Source organism: Salvia miltiorrhiza, chromosome 1, assembly GCF_028751815.1.
Source record: "Salvia miltiorrhiza cultivar Shanhuang (shh) chromosome 1, IMPLAD_Smil_shh, whole genome shotgun sequence".
Taxonomy (NCBI): Eukaryota; Viridiplantae; Streptophyta; class Magnoliopsida; order Lamiales; family Lamiaceae; genus Salvia; species Salvia miltiorrhiza.
The window spans coordinates 35,327,856-35,343,277 of record NC_080387.1 but is presented as its reverse complement, the minus strand read 5'-3'; the positions used below and the strand labels follow the sequence as shown (position 1 = coordinate 35,343,277).

Below are 15,422 nucleotides of genomic sequence, written 5' to 3'. Positions count from 1 at the left end.
TTTTTGCTCCCCTAATCGGAGATCATTATTGATAGAAATGATGGTAGTTCAACCACAAATACTGTATATAAGAAAGTATTTCAAAATATATAATATTATGATTTTATTTTTTTGTTGAATTATTGATAATTTGATTATTACATATACTAGCGTACCTCCCGCGCGATGTGCGGTGATTATGATTTTAGACTATAATATAATATAATATAATATAATATAATACTATTATTATTTTTATAATAGTGAAATTGTATTATATTAACAAATTTTCAATGTAAAAAAATAATACCATAAATAAATAAAAATAATGATGAGAAAAACAACAAAATGTTAAGAAGGTGTTTAAGTGTTGTAGTAGTCTCTAACTTTCAAGAAAATTAATATATAATATATTATCATTTTATGATAGTTACATAATATGCTATTAATAATTTTTTATATAAAATAAATAAAGATATATAATTTCATAATTTTAAAATTTTGAAATATGGTTCTAATTTAAAGTGAAGTATCATTACTTTTTGAAGGAAAATATCATTAATTATAATATAAATTATTTTATATATTACAATTTAACTTGAGTATTTTAAATTTCTTTTTTATATATTATATATCAAATTAAAGGTCATTTCATGAGCTTTCATTCAAGATGTGCATTAGATATTTTATCTAATACATACTTACGTTAAAGGAGAGATTAACCACTGAGCTACTCTTAAAATCTAATACATACTTACTTGAAAATGAAAAAAAAAATGGATTCTATCTATAAAATAAGAAAAGAAAGAAATAACGCTAAGAAAGAGACACGTGGCAAAGAGCTCCCAAAGCCTTTATACACAATCCGCACAGGGATAAAATTGGCATAAATTTTTTTAATATTAAAAAATCAAATATATTTTTTTTAGATTTTTTGAAGCCGACATGTTTTGATACATAAGTTTTAACACAAAAATAAAAAACATTGCACACAAAAATGCATCACATTGTACACAAAAATACATTGCATTTGACAACTGATCAAGTATTTTTTTTACTGTTGCCCACACCCACCCACTCACCCCCTGATCATTTTTTTTATTATTATTTTTTTATTTTGCATAACTTTGCACATAAAGATGCATAACATTGCATATAAAAATTTGAATCGGGGATGGATGGGATGAGTGGTAAGAAATACCTAATCGGTTGCAAAATGCATGCATTTTTATGTGCAATGTTATGCATTTTTAAAAAAAAAAATTATGCATCAAAAACATGTCAGCTTTAGAAAATACGAAAGAAAATCAACAAAAAATATAAAAAAATAATAATTTTTTTTAATATTCAAAATATTTATTTCAATTTTATCCATGCGCTTGAAAGGCATTTATCGCGCGGGCCGACCCACCGAATTTCAGGCTAGTCCTAGCGGGTTACGGGTTATTCGAGTGCGGGCTAATCGAGTTGAATTTTTTTTTTTCAGGTTAGGAATTTCCAACCTTAACTCTAAATGTTCAGATTTTCAGCCTTAACCCTTTACGATTGGCGGGTTAATCGGGTCAGTCCATAAATTTCGGACTGAATTGATATCCTTACATGTCATAATTTTGACGCGTTATATGAACATAGTGTGATCCAGAATTAATACTCCCTCCGTCCACGAAATGAGTACCCATTTGTGGACGGCACGGGTTTTAAGAAATGTGTGGAGTGTAGTGTGAATAGTTTAAGGGTCCCACTTTTTGAGTGTATTAATTAAAGAGATGTGTGGGGTACACTTGCCAAAAAGGGAAATGGGTACTCATTTCGTGGACGGATGAAAAATGAAATATGAGTACTCATTTCGTGGACGGAGGGAGTACTATATATACTTTGTAAGACTTGGGTACTAGATGATATCCTTCGTCTATATATTTGCGAAAATTTGAAAATAAGGAAGTCAATAAGCATGACATAGAATGAAGTTAATAAATGAAGGCCTAATTTACTAATACACACATACTGGGGCCCATGGGATCCATTCGATTCTGCATTTTGGGCTCCCTACAAATACCCCTTCCATCACCAAGTAATCCTCATCAAAAATTCTTGCTCACAACCATCCTTGTCTTGGATGCTGTTGTCTGCTTGAATTTTCAAGCTACTAACGTTGATATGCCTGCGAGAAGGAGCCCTAATCACATTCCCTCGGAGTCGGAGGGCATCGTCACCATCCTCGCCGAAACCTGCAAGGCCGGATCCATACGCCGCACTCTCTCCGCCGACATGTCCTCCAAGAAATGGCTCCACCAAAACGGCTTCTTCTCCCCCATCAAGAAGATCGTCTCCTCCCAACAAATCGCCCCTAATCAAGACCAAGTCTGGAGCTCTATCCAAGCCGACAAGGACACGAATGATCAGCCACCTCAAACCACCGGAGTTTGGGGATTGATTCTCACTCAAAAGAGCGACACTTCCCCGCCCTACATCCCACCCATGCTCAAGAGGAGCACCAGCAGCTTGAGCGACAAGAGCCTCGAGGTCTGCACCGAGAGCCTCGGCTCCGAGACTGGCTCCGACTGCTTCTCCTGCCCCACCGATGCAGATGATCAAGACACAGACGACCAGATCTTGTCGCAGAGAAACGAGGGCGACCCTTTTGCTGATTTGCACGTCGTCAAGTACAAGAACTCGCCGCCGAGGCCCTTCCCTCCGCCGCTGCCCTCCATCGCCGCCGGCGCCTCCCTGCAAATGCAATCCCACCGCCAGAATGGGAGGCTGGTTCTCGAAGCCGTCTCCGTTGCTCCCAGAAACGTTTTCCACGCCCGCCGCCACGACGGCCGCCTTCTCCTCACCTTGGAGCATGCTCCGGAAGCCGAGGAGGAGGAGGAGGAGGAGACGGCGGTGCAACTGAAAAGTGGTGGTGGAAAAGAAGAATCTTTGGTGGAGAAGAATCTGTCTTTGCCAAGTGGGATGATAAGTGTGCATAAATCAGGGCTAGTGATGAAAAAGCTTATGGCGGTAGGGAATATTAACCCCAAATGGGCCAATGACGTGGCCGCGCGCGACGGCGGGGAGATTTCCCCGCAGTCGCTGCCGCCGCGGCCGCGGGCCGGGCGGCTGTCCTTCAACGACTACGAGTACTTCTGGCGGAGCGAGCCCGGGTTCATGATCAGCAGGAGTGTGCAGGAACCGAACCGAACCGAGAAAACCGAGCGAATCAGCAGCAAGATGAATCAAGAATTGGTGATGTACATGAGGGGTTGCAAAGAGAAGAGGAGATCGCTTATTTGGGAGAAGCCATACTGCATAGCAACTTCTTGATATTGTTCCAAGAGAAAATAATGATTTTTAATTAATTACCAACAAAAGACAAAAAATTGTTGATTTAACCAATTAATATTGTTCATCTCCCACTCCTAGTGCCTGGCCCTGCCCTGTTGTTCCGAAAAGATTTGTGTAGCCAGAAATAAGCCTTAATGGGAGTGAGAAAAATACTCTTTTTTCCATTGCATGAATTATATTTCAGTTATGTGTGTGTGATCGAGTTAGTTAGTTATGTGATTAAAAAAATAACAATAGCAACAATAGTGATAATAATTACTATAATGTGTGGTGAAACTTCATTATGTTTGACTTGGTGGGGCACTATGTTGTCAGTGAGTGCAATAATATAGTATAATGGAATTCACTTTTCCCTTTTTCTTTATTTTCTTTTTTTTAGCTGATGAGCAGTTAGTTTGTCTGATTTTGGTGGTTTGATGATATATGGTTGAGGTTGGGGACAGTGTGATCCAATATTCTTGATTTGTGTTGTCCTTTTGGATTGTGTTTGAACAACATGAATGACGCATGTACATTCAACTTTAGCATAAAGAGGACATGTTTTCGAGAGAATTATTACCGGAAATATGCTTTGTACGTTCGAATAGGGTTTAGTGGGAGTGAGAGAGATAGAGACGTACGCCTGCTAACATGATGATATTATTTGGTGCATGCAGTGTTGTCGAAGATTATTTAATTGTTTCAATTTTGATAGAATCATGAAAAGCATGTAACATGGCTTCATCACGAGTATTGATTTTAGGCCACCAGATATGACGCTAGGTCGATCAATAAGAGAAATTTACAAGTATTAAACTAATAATCTCATAGTTAGGGTGACTTGGACATACTCTTCTCGTTCCACAAAATTAATTTCTCTTCAATTTGCACACAGAGTTAAAAAAGGCATTTTATGGTTCTTTAAAAAATACGGTATCTATTCACAAAAAATTGTCACATTGTGAACGGCACAAATTATAAGACTAAAATAGTTGAAAGTGTTGTAAGTAAAATAAGAATGTCACTTTAAATATAATTTTAAATTAAGTGATTATAATTTTAAATTTCCCTAGGCTCTTTCACCTCTCTGCAAACAAGGAGGCTACCATTAGCGAGTTCGGGGCTTGGGAAAACGGGGTTTGGAAGTGGGAGTTGAAATGGCGAAAGGAGTTGTTTGATAGGGAATTGGAGGGTACTAACGCAATCACTACTGTTATCTCTAATGTTTCTCTTGATGCAGGTTCTAAAGATGAATGGAGATGGAGCGAGACAAAAGATGGAAAATTTTCAACAAAAACTGCATTTTCCTTGATGTCGGCAGTAACAAAGACGAACACAGCACCTATCAAAGACTTGGAGGCAATCAATATGATATGGAAGACTCTCGCTCCTCAGAAGGTAAAACTAACGGCGTGGCGAGCGTTGAAAAATCGGCTGCCGACTTGCGATAATTTAAGGAAGAGACACATAAATCTGGACGAGACCGACTCCATGTGCACTGCTTGCTTCCAGCCCATCGAAACAACCAAACACGTTCTCCTGCTCTGCCTAAAATCAGGTGCGGTCTGGGACGAAGTACTAAAGTGGATCGGGATGACAACGATGAGCTCAAATAGCGTGGATACCAATTTTTTGTCTTTCGCAAATTTGGGGCCGAGAAAGAAGTGTCGGAAATTCATGTCAGCATTGTGGGTATGCACTATTTGGCAACTTTGGAAGGAACGCAATGACAGGAGATTCGAAGGGAAACAAAGGGACGTGAAAACCACGACCCTAGAGATCAAGGCAAAAATGTGGAGCTGGAACATTAATCTCAAATTGTTAGATAGAGAGATTCCTTTTTCGTCTTGGTGTTCAGATGACATCCACCTTTCTATTGTAAGGTGGGGAAGTTTTTGGTATTGTAGCTGCTGTAATTTTGATAGAGGGGTTTCAAAAGGGGTAGAAGAGGTGGGGTTCCTTTTTGGTACCTGTGGAGAAGGAGTCTGGCTCTTGCTCATGCATGTTGTACACTTTCTTTGTCGAGCTAATGGTACCTCTGGTACCGGCGCTCTCTGTTTCGTCATAAAATCGCATTTTCTCTGATAAAAAAAAGTGATTATAAAGTCGAGTAAGAATCACATTGGCAAATTTTATAAAATATTAATTCCTCCATCCCTAAAATGCATATTCATTCAAGAATGTCACGGATTTTACGAAATTAGTTGAGCGTGTGTAAGTGGAATAATGATTTATTTTTTATTGTAAATGAAGTTGTGTGAGTATACTTAAAAAAAATAGATATGCATTTTGGGGACAGACCCAAAAAAAATATGAATATATATTTCATAGACGAAGAGAGAGTGAGAGAGAGAGAGAGACAAAAAAAAAAAAAAAGCCAACTGCCCTTGGGCTGGCGAAGACCGACCCCAACGTTGTAATTTCATGTCCCATTTTGTGACAAATAATTAATTTGCCAAAATTAGTTATATATTAATTATTTATATCACATATTAAATTTAAATTTTGTATTTTTTTTTCATGCTTTATAAATAAAGACCAATATTGTTATAATTATACACATAATACAATAATCTATTCTTCTTTATATATGAGAGCATTCACAATGGTGTCAATAATAATTAACAAATTTTTATTAAAATCGAAATGGGTACTACACAATAGTAAATTGTTATTCGTTATTTTGTTATAATTAATTATATTCTAATTAAAAATAATATTGGCATATTTATAGTAAATATTGTTATAGTTGAATGGTTGGAGTTGTCATTGATAAATGATCAAAAATATATATGGTTAAGTTAAAATGAATATTGATGATGTAGAAAAAAAATAAACTAATTAAATACTCCCTCCGTCCCATTATAAGTGACTCTTTCTATTTTAGGTGTCACACCATAAGTGATATTCTTTCCTTTTTGGGTAAAAGTTTTACTCCTTAAATACTTTTTCACTTTTTCACCTACACACAAAATACACATTTCTTAATTCCTGTGCCAAAAAAGGGGTCTCACTTATAGTGGGACGGAGGGAGTATAAAAAAAAATCGATTGTTATAAGTTTTATTTCTTAGTTTTTAATCTTTTGTATTTTTATTATTTAGTCTTTTTTTTTAGGTTTTTACAATTTTCTATTATTTTAATTTATTTTTAACATAATAAAAAATAATACTCCATTTGTCCCGCTAAAAGTGGCTCCTTTTTTCATTTTCGTATGTCCCGCTAAAAGTGACCCAGCCTATAAATGATAATAATTAACTCTAGAAAATATATGGATCCTACCATTTTTATTCAATTTACACATTCTCGTAATCTTTGCGTAAAAAATAAGTATATAAAATGTTATGTTTGAGTAGCAGGAGTAGTCATTGATAAACCATCAAAAACAGAAGTAGTTGGGTAAAATATTGATGATATTAAAAAAAAGAGAGAGAGAAATAAATTAAATATTTAAAAAGATTAAATGGTTGAGTGAGTAAACCGATGACAATAGAGATGATCAAATTATCTTGTACCGAGTCCACACCATGCCAACTCCCACACACTTCTAATACAACTTTAAAGTGTCTTGTTGGAATGCTCTATCCACAATCCACCCGATAGACGACCCAATCCATATATATTACATGACACTTTTACAAACGACAAATAGCATTTTTATTAATAATATCATATTTTATTTGTATATAATTTTATAACATGCTTTTCCCATTTGTTTTTAGCAAAAAATATCATTTACATAATACTATAACTTGGATGGGGAAAAGCGAGACGGATCAAACATTAACTCTACTGAGAAATACTTTTCACAAATATGAAAAGGTGGTGCTACTGACCAAACATTAAACAGTAACAAACTAAGAAGTGGTAAAAATGGCAAATAGCGTTGCTAAAAATATAAAAGAGCAGTTGAATATCGCAATTACAAAGAATACTTCATCTCCTATTTCAATACACGAAAACCCAATAAATTGAACTACAATTGGGAAAAAAAGCCATGATTGTAAAAAGATACGTCGTTATTCAAAACACCAATTATAAAAAAAAAGAAACCACCTATTATCATCACACAACTGTAACGAAAGTAGACACAAATTACACAAGGCAACACCCTCTCTATTATACATGAATGACCAAGAAATATCTCACCAACCACGTATACGAACCTTACCCCCCTCTTAAAATAGAAGAAGATCAAAATGATACACCTAAACTAAGAAACAAAGGAAGGGAGAAATATAAGAACTAACGATGAATGCCGTCGTAGCCTGCCCACCCAACAAAGAAATGACAATACTGACTACCTGATTTCTCATGTACAGAAGACATCTCAGAAACACACAAGTATACACACTTCTCATTTGTACTTGTCACCTCTTCCTTAGAGGGTTCCTCAACCGTATGAAACTAATCGGGATCTCAAGGCCTTGAGGCCACCAAGAGGTATATATACATACCTCTTCGCGTAATTCTCCAGGTGGTATCATGCTATGTACAAATGGCTGGAAAGCCCGGGTGTTAGCATAAGCCCGGCAGTTGTACTAGAAAATTATCTGGGATCATAATCTAAATCCAAGCAAGAGAACCTCGATCATTAGTGACTTGAGGTCGACCTCTAGTAGGCGTAGGTGGCCGATTAGCATTGAGCTCCTGGATTGAATCCAAAGATTGAAGGAGAAAAAAACGAAATGAATGACATAAGGAAAGAAACATGACCAGTCTGACCACATAATTAGATAATACGAAAGAGATTGCATGGTTGGAGATAAATGTAGCACCTGCATCCACGTGTCTTCTACATGACGCTCTGGAGATGTTTCAGGAGATGAAATTGCGGGAGGCAATGGATGGATGAGTTTGGGCACAACTACTAAATCTCTACCCAAAACCAAGATAGCACCAGCATTATTTGCAGTACCTGCAGAAATTCAAATAAGAAACCAAAGTCAACCTTCAAATAATAACCAGTAACACGATGCTGGAAATATTAACTAACCATCATTAATCTTAAAAAGTTAGGACATACCACAGTAGTTTGTTGCAGAAAAAAGAGTAATTAAGTGTCCCTGAGCAAATCTTTCAAAGCCGTCCATTACACATTCATGTGCTCGGACTATCAACTGAAGATCATTGTTGTTACAGAACTCCATGACGCGATCAGGCTGCATAAGATAGGATAAATTATCAAGCACGCATAGGACGTAAAAGTTACTCCTCTCCTCACTGAGTATAATGATTTACAGGATCCAAAATCCCACATAACTATGTCCACAAATAAAATGATAGTGTGAACCATAACAACTGAAGGTGAAAATAAGCATGGCATTTATAGCATACATACTAAACAATTCTCAATAATTAGGGTTTCATAATCTATCACCAACATCTAGATCCCACAAAGTATAAAAGTAAGTTGCCTCATGAGGTTTTGTATCATATAAAGATATATCTTGAGGAGAATATGAGAGGAAACCCACCCCGAAGGTTACTAACCCAGGACCTCTAGCATTTGGCCGCAGCCCTTCTACACTGTCATTTTCAGTGGGATCGGACCTACAAAGAGAAGATTTAAATCAAGAAACAACTATTGAAACTATAAAAGAAATGGGAAAAACTAACATGAACTGACCACAATAAGTCCATAAGAACAATTGATCCTGCTTCCATAGGAATTGGCCGTTGAATATTCTCAATCTGTTCAACATGGTTTATGGATCTCCCAATACCACCATGCATACAGATAATCTTTTTTTCAATTAAAGCAGCCAGAGGAAGCCAGTTGAACAATCTGTTTATCCGATGCCATGCCCATATTCCATCTCTCTCACCCTATACAGGAAGCTTTATAAGTCCTATATGCTTCATCCAAATAACAGGTTATTTAGATAATTTTCGCATTTACCATACGCTCAATGCACTCAATCCGAAAGCCAAAAAGCGCATTGATATCAGCAGCCTCATGATTGCCGCGGATTAAATGTACTTGAAGTGGATACTCGACCTGCGAAATTATTGAGAAATCCAATAATCAATAATGGCCAGATAGCTTCAGAATGAGGCAGCAAAATTATGGTTTTTACAGTCTATAACAAAACAAATATGAGAAAAGTCTGCGTTACTCAAAAGAGGAGCAAATACCTTCAAAGCAAGGAGAAGAGTAATGGTTTCCAAGCTATGCTGGCCACGGTCAACATAGTCTCCCAGGAAGAGATAATCAATATATCTGACATGCATTCCACAAATCAGTTTAATGTAATAGCAATGAACTTTAATGGCAAAAAAGTTAACTTGATCAGCCAGACAGACTTATCCACATGACATTCCTGTGGTTAGGAGTACCAAGGGATTAAGTGTAGTAACATGGTCTACATTAATTTAGAAATAACTATGTTGAGGACACTGGGAGTTCAAGATGTATATCAACCCTTGGAAATGATACGGATTAAACAGAACCTACCCTTGTATAAACATAAATGTACCAAGGACTAGCATGCAGGAAGATAAGGCGATTTGAAAACTCACGCTATGTCTCCTGCGGTAGAAGGAGATCCATATTCATCAAAAAGTCTCATAAGATCTCCAAATTGACCGTGCAAGTCACCAAATATTTTAATAGGAGCCTTCAGCTGTAGCACACTTGGTTCACTAGCAAATATTCTCTCAGCGCTATCACAAAGATCAGCAATCTCATTACAGTCCAAGAAAAATTGTCTTCGAACTGGAGGCTTCCACCCACGAGGTTTCAAAAGATGAGCAATAACCTGAGACACATTGAGAGGCTGTGATGTAATTTTTGGAAAACTGGAAAGAAAAGATGCATCATATAACCTAAGATTATATTACTGAATTGGATTTTGACAGCTCGGACAGGAAATCAAAAAATATAACCCAGAGTTCAAACCTGTCCCGGAGCAAATTAATTGTCACAAACAAAACACGATTGGTTAACAATCTCAGCTACAAGACAACTTAAAGCAAAATAAAGAGAAACAAACAACACTTAGGCACTGGAACTCCATTCTACACCTCTACATTATCAGCCCTCTCTTGATCAACCTGGTGTCAAGTGTTAACATAATTGGAATCTTCAGAGGATAAAATTTACCTTCTTAGGTACACTATTAATTGACATTTGCCGATCTAAAAGTTTCCTAGCTGCTGTTGCACTTTCTGGAGTTCCATAGCTGACCCGTCTGCCTTCATTTTCAAACTGATCAATTGACAGCTGTCTAACCATACCACCTAAGGCACCACCAGTCTCTGCAGCAACAACCACCTGCACATGTTCTCATAGTGTAAATAAAACATTTCACAACTCAAATGTGATTATGCACTGCATATCTTGTCCTGATACTGACAGCACGATGATGAAGTCGAACTCCAGCTGGGATAGAATTATTTGACATTGCAGAGTCAGGTTTGATCAACGTAGATTGTTTTCCACTTGGCGTTGCCTCTGCCCCACGATCTCTGTCTGGCAGCTCAACCTCTCCATTCACTTGTCGAGCTTTAGCAGCTCTTAATGTGGCACTTATCGCCTCAGCTTCAGCTGCAGCAGCTTCAACCAAGTAGTCGACACCTTTACTTAGTTGTCTGTGTGCAAAACACCAGAAATTGAGGCAACCGACATAGCAAACTAGTCAGAGAGACAGGATGATTAAAGGCGACAGAGATATACCGAGAACCCTGTAGCATTGCATTCTCTGTGCTTATATCTGTATAGATATCACCATTTACAGGAGGGGCAACAGGACTTCCAACAACAACTGAACCATCAGCGGCAGAATCAGTTAGAGGTACCCTTGGTCTATCATCATTAAATCCGTATCTGCCTTGTGGCCTCCCTTGCTGCAAATTGGATGCCGCAGCCGCAGCTGCCGCATGAGAAGCTGCACTAGTCGTTTCAGCAGCAGCCAGATCTTCAGCAACAAGCAAATCATCAAGAAGCACCCCTACAGCATTGTTTTTCAATAGTTAATACAACCTGGCTCTATTTCTAGTAACAGCAGAGAATGCAACAAAACGCACTAATTAAGGACAACAGTGATAAGAGCTTCTGATAAGCTACAGATGCCTCAAGACAGAATTTAGAAACCACGATAACTGAAGTCACCAGAGATACAAATTAAGATCTAAAATTACCATTGTAAATTTAAAATTAAGACTAATAGATTTTTATCAGGCACAAATATCATGTCTCACCACCACGTAGACCACCATAAATGAATATCAAGTCACCCACAGCAGCGGCAGCATGCCTACAGCGCCTTGTTAATTCAACTGCTGCATCTCCTCCAGCAGCATCGGCACTGTACCGACCTGTTCTCGGAGTCGTGACAACAGACTTTGTATCACACCATACTCCAGCTGCTGTATCCAATACTGCACAAAATACAGATTGCAGACAATCCCAATCATATAGATGCAGGTACATATGTAAACATAGATATTCAAGTAAACGATGTCCAAATGAAAAGTACCGGCAACACTTGATGAGTCCTCTACCATGCGTCCACCACCAAGTGCCCCTCCAGACACATGAAGACGTGCGTTAACAAAAACCTGGAGAAGTAACATAAATCGTTGTATTTTACAATAGCTGTCTTTATTTTATGTAACTAAACTAATAATTATTATAACGATAGGCTACCAAATAAATAACTTACCGCTGCATGCTGATATCTTGGTGATGGTGAGACACCAGGTGCGATGGCCCATTCCCACCTACCATCTCTGTGTTTGGCAAGCCCATATGCACTAGCTAGTGGCTGTGTATTATGACGTTTGGAGAAAATCAGTCAAATGGGGAGATTACAAAGGAAGTTGCACCCATGATTACTGAAGACAATACTATGCGGAGGTTTGAAGCAACATCAACATCATAAATATAGAGACTTACAACACTATTCGCATCCCTTCCACCACAAAGCAGAAGAAGACCATCAGAGCGTGCACTTGCAGTTGCATACCTAGGCAGGTGGGGCAGGTGGCCATGTTAGCACAACCGAAGATCTTTTCTTTATTTCATAAATTAAAAACCAAACCCTTAAATTGCCCATCAACTCTTGTTTTTATTAATACACCTTGGTTTGTAAAATTGAGAAAATACAGTGTGCTTTATATGTTTATCTATTTATTTAAAACACATGAGTTATTTAAGATCAATACAGAATATTTTAAAATTCGATAGAAAATATAAGGTAGTCGATTATAAAATGAGGTGGTAGAATTTAACCACTTAAGCAATATTATTTTCTTCAAAAAATTTGACTGTGCCTTATTTATTATTCAACTACACAAAATAGAATTAAAATCAATTTGATTAAATAAAAATTATTGTCGACTATCGTAATTCGGACTTTCTCTAATTTATGTTCATTGCTAAGTACTTTTACGTTAAAAAATACTTTCAGTTCCAATACTTCTGCAAATTTTGTAGAGGAAGGAAAAACCGTAAAATCCAAAATCAATTAAGGCTATTAAGAAAGTTGCACAAACTCACATGCATGGAGGTGGGCCTTCACCCTCAGGTTCTAGTTTCCTCCATTCATATGGCTTTGCAGCAGTGTCTAATGCCCATACATCAGCTAAAGGTCGTTTCCCTACATAAAGAATACTCAATTTATTTACCAACAGATATCAAATATACAAACGGGAAAGTAATTTAAGAAGACAAACCATCATTTCCACCAATTGCCATTAAATATCGCTGTCCCACCAAAGCCATTACATGCCCATACCGTGGCCCTGGGCCAGGACCATGCACCACAACCCTAAAGAAATTAAAATGCTAGCTCAGTGATAATATTGATAATGAAGTAAATGGGTTGTAATTGTATAGAAAGTAATCACTTCAGAATTTATGGAGCAAAATACAAAGATGCATTTAACTATTACATAAAACCTACCTATGCCATCTTGGCCGTTGCTGTGTAAGGTCCAGAACATGAAGATCTTCAGCCGATAAACCCGCCGGACCAATCCCACCCTATGACAGATTAGAGGTTCGATTTGGTTTAGTGTCCAAATATAGAAAGATAAATATGTAACTTTCATAAAAATCATTCCATCTGTCAACAAACCTGAATAACAACCATGGTACCTACAGCAGTCGCAACATGAGCTGCCCTAGGTGTGGGTGGTTCCCCAATTGGGGTAACACTGCAAATATGAAAGTCCCCAGCCTCATCAAGAAAAGTGCAAACTGAATGAAGCAACAACAGGACCAGAACAAAAAGGTTATCTTAACTTACCAAGACCACTTATTTGCCAATACATCATAGCAATGCACATCTGCAGTAGCCCCAGCCAACCCTGCAATAAAATGTTTGCTAAATTGGAATCTGTAGCTGTATGATATGATCAGCTAGTATTTCCCATTTCATAAATGGGCCTTCAATGACTCCATGTCATTTTATAATATAAAACTCTTGTTTTAAAGCTTATTAGAAAATTCTTCTACCAGCTAAATGCTTAAAACTCTCTAACAAACATCAGCATGTAACAGTGATTCAGTGAAGATAAACCAGTGTCCACGGAACCCTCTAAATTAAGCAGAAAAGAGTAAACTCATCTTATGAGTATTGCAGATCCCCAAGATAATAGCACCGAGAATCTACATTAAGTTTTTCATAACATACGACATAGTGTGAAAATTCACTCTCGTTTAAATCTATACCACAAATTTACTCTTTCATCATCCCATACAAAAGATCAAGAAAAACTACTCGAGAAAATCAAGATACAATTCTCATGCTTCAAATCTTTCTTTACTTAACTTTAAAGGAGCACCGAACGGTATTGTAATGAACTGAAGGTAACTAAATCAACAAGAAGGGAGAAATCAACTTTCAATAATAAACAAGACTTAGGGGATGAATAACATCCTTAAATCTTAAATCTCACGCATTAATAAATATCTAGAGGTATACGAGAACATACGGATTCCTGCGCTTCCCGCAGAAGAAGGAGTTCCCGAAGCAGCTGAATTGCCTTCGAGCGCCGTCGCCCCTCCAAAGAGAATCAACCTCGGCCCAATATACCCAGGACTCCCCTCCTCCCCAACCGCCGGCACCGCCGTCAGCGTGTGACCACATCGCGGACCCGGACCATCCTCCTTCTTGTCAATAATCGCGTTCACCGCAGTATACGTCGGAGCGCAGCGTGGTCCCCCCACAACCGCCCCTCCTCCGCTATTACTATTATTGTTGATATTGCTTTGTTCCTGCTGCAGCTGCGGCGACGAGGATTGAGATTGGTTGGACAGCAGCGCAACCGTATTAGCAGTGGCGGAGTCCGCCGACGGATCGTGATCAGGCTCGCCCGCCATAGCGGAATCGACGTCCATTTATGCCGAGAAACCCTAAATTCCGAAGCTTCGCGATAAGACCGGAGCTGGAATCCTCAAAAATGGGCATTTTGAATCTTCATTCTGGACAAAGCCCTAGCTCCGATCAATTGAGACCTTTCCCCAAGAGCGACGAATCCCCCTTTTTCTTCTTCAAAGTTTCGCTTTATTTCGTCGCTTTATCTCTCTATCTTTGAAGAGGTGACGAGGAATACAAACGGGACGGCTAGTAATCCAAACACGCTCTTTCTCTCTCCAACACAACTGTTTCTTTCTCGCCCTCCCTTTCTCTCTCTACAAATAAATATAGTATAATCCAGCTCCCAATTTTACCTTTTTCTTTTTCGTTTTTTGGTAATCTTTTCATCTTTATGAACCACATCCGTCGCCCATCTACGCCGGACTCACAAAATTACTAAATTAGCGCTCACAATTTGGCTCACCTCACTATTTATTTTATTTATTCATAAAAGCAATTTATTATACATTCACTGATTCACAGTTGATTCCATAAATAAGGTGTTTCTCAACTCTAACGTTTATAGATTATTATATCCGATTATATTATCAATTTAATCTATATGTTAATGTATCGTAAAATTATGATGTTTATGTCTTACTATGTGTAAATTTCTCAAGATAAGTGCAGTAATTCGTTTAAGGATCGATGAATAATAACAAAGTCTTTTTCCTCATTTTTCCTCATTTTGCCTCTTTAATTAACAAAGTTATCATAAAAAATAAAGTCTTTTTCCTCATTTTTCATAAATGAGAATTTCAGCATTTTCTTC

The 15,422-nt window shown here is 37.6% G+C and overlaps 2 protein-coding genes across 3 annotated transcripts; one reads left to right on the top strand and one right to left on the bottom strand.

The window, feature by feature from the left end:
* Nucleotides 1-1,885: 1,885 nt before the first annotated feature.
* Nucleotides 1,886-3,470, top strand: LOC131022465 (protein FAF-like, chloroplastic). Its single transcript, XM_057951961.1, has one exon. The coding sequence runs from the start codon at nt 1,993-1,995 to the stop codon at nt 3,283-3,285; it is 1,293 nt and encodes a 430-aa protein (XP_057807944.1). The 5' UTR covers nt 1,886-1,992; the 3' UTR covers nt 3,286-3,470.
* Nucleotides 3,471-7,149: 3,679 nt separating this feature from the next.
* LOC131022444 (serine/threonine-protein phosphatase BSL3) lies at nt 7,150-14,954 on the bottom strand. 2 transcript variants are annotated; one of them, XM_057951939.1, is made up of 21 exons: nt 14,226-14,949; nt 13,538-13,598; nt 13,367-13,445; nt 13,193-13,272; nt 12,963-13,057; nt 12,787-12,886; nt 12,184-12,253; nt 11,951-12,052; nt 11,765-11,846; nt 11,487-11,666; nt 10,963-11,236; nt 10,643-10,877; nt 10,390-10,560; nt 9,807-10,045; nt 9,423-9,507; nt 9,187-9,285; nt 8,914-9,113; nt 8,762-8,837; nt 8,311-8,446; nt 8,063-8,202; nt 7,150-7,934 (listed from the first exon to the last, which is right to left on the bottom strand). In XM_057951939.1, the coding sequence occupies exons 1-21, from the start codon at nt 14,629-14,631 to the stop codon at nt 7,851-7,853; spliced, it is 2,994 nt and encodes a 997-aa protein (XP_057807922.1). In that variant the 5' UTR covers nt 14,632-14,949; the 3' UTR covers nt 7,150-7,850. The 2 variants fall into 2 exon arrangements, with proteins under 2 accessions (XP_057807922.1, XP_057807917.1); XM_057951934.1 differs by having other exon boundaries at nt 7,150-8,202; nt 14,226-14,954.
* Nucleotides 14,955-15,422: the final 468 nt, after the last annotated feature.

Bases quoted from the DNA above. Each gene is read 5' to 3' on its own strand.
- LOC131022465 (XM_057951961.1), top strand. From the start codon at position 1,993: ATGGGATCCATTCGATTCTGCATTTTGGGCTCCCTACAAATACCCCTT.
- LOC131022444 (XM_057951934.1), bottom strand. From the start codon at position 14,631: ATGGACGTCGATTCCGCTATGGCGGGCGAGCCTGATCACGATCCGTCG. The intron at 13,599-14,225 runs GTATGTTCTCGT...ATTTTATTGCAG, and splicing joins TGCGGGAAGCGCAGGAATCC to GGTTGGCTGGGGCTACTGCA. The intron at 12,053-12,183 runs GTAAGTCTCTAT...CATAATACACAG, and splicing joins GAAGGGATGCGAATAGTGTT to CCACTAGCTAGTGCATATGG.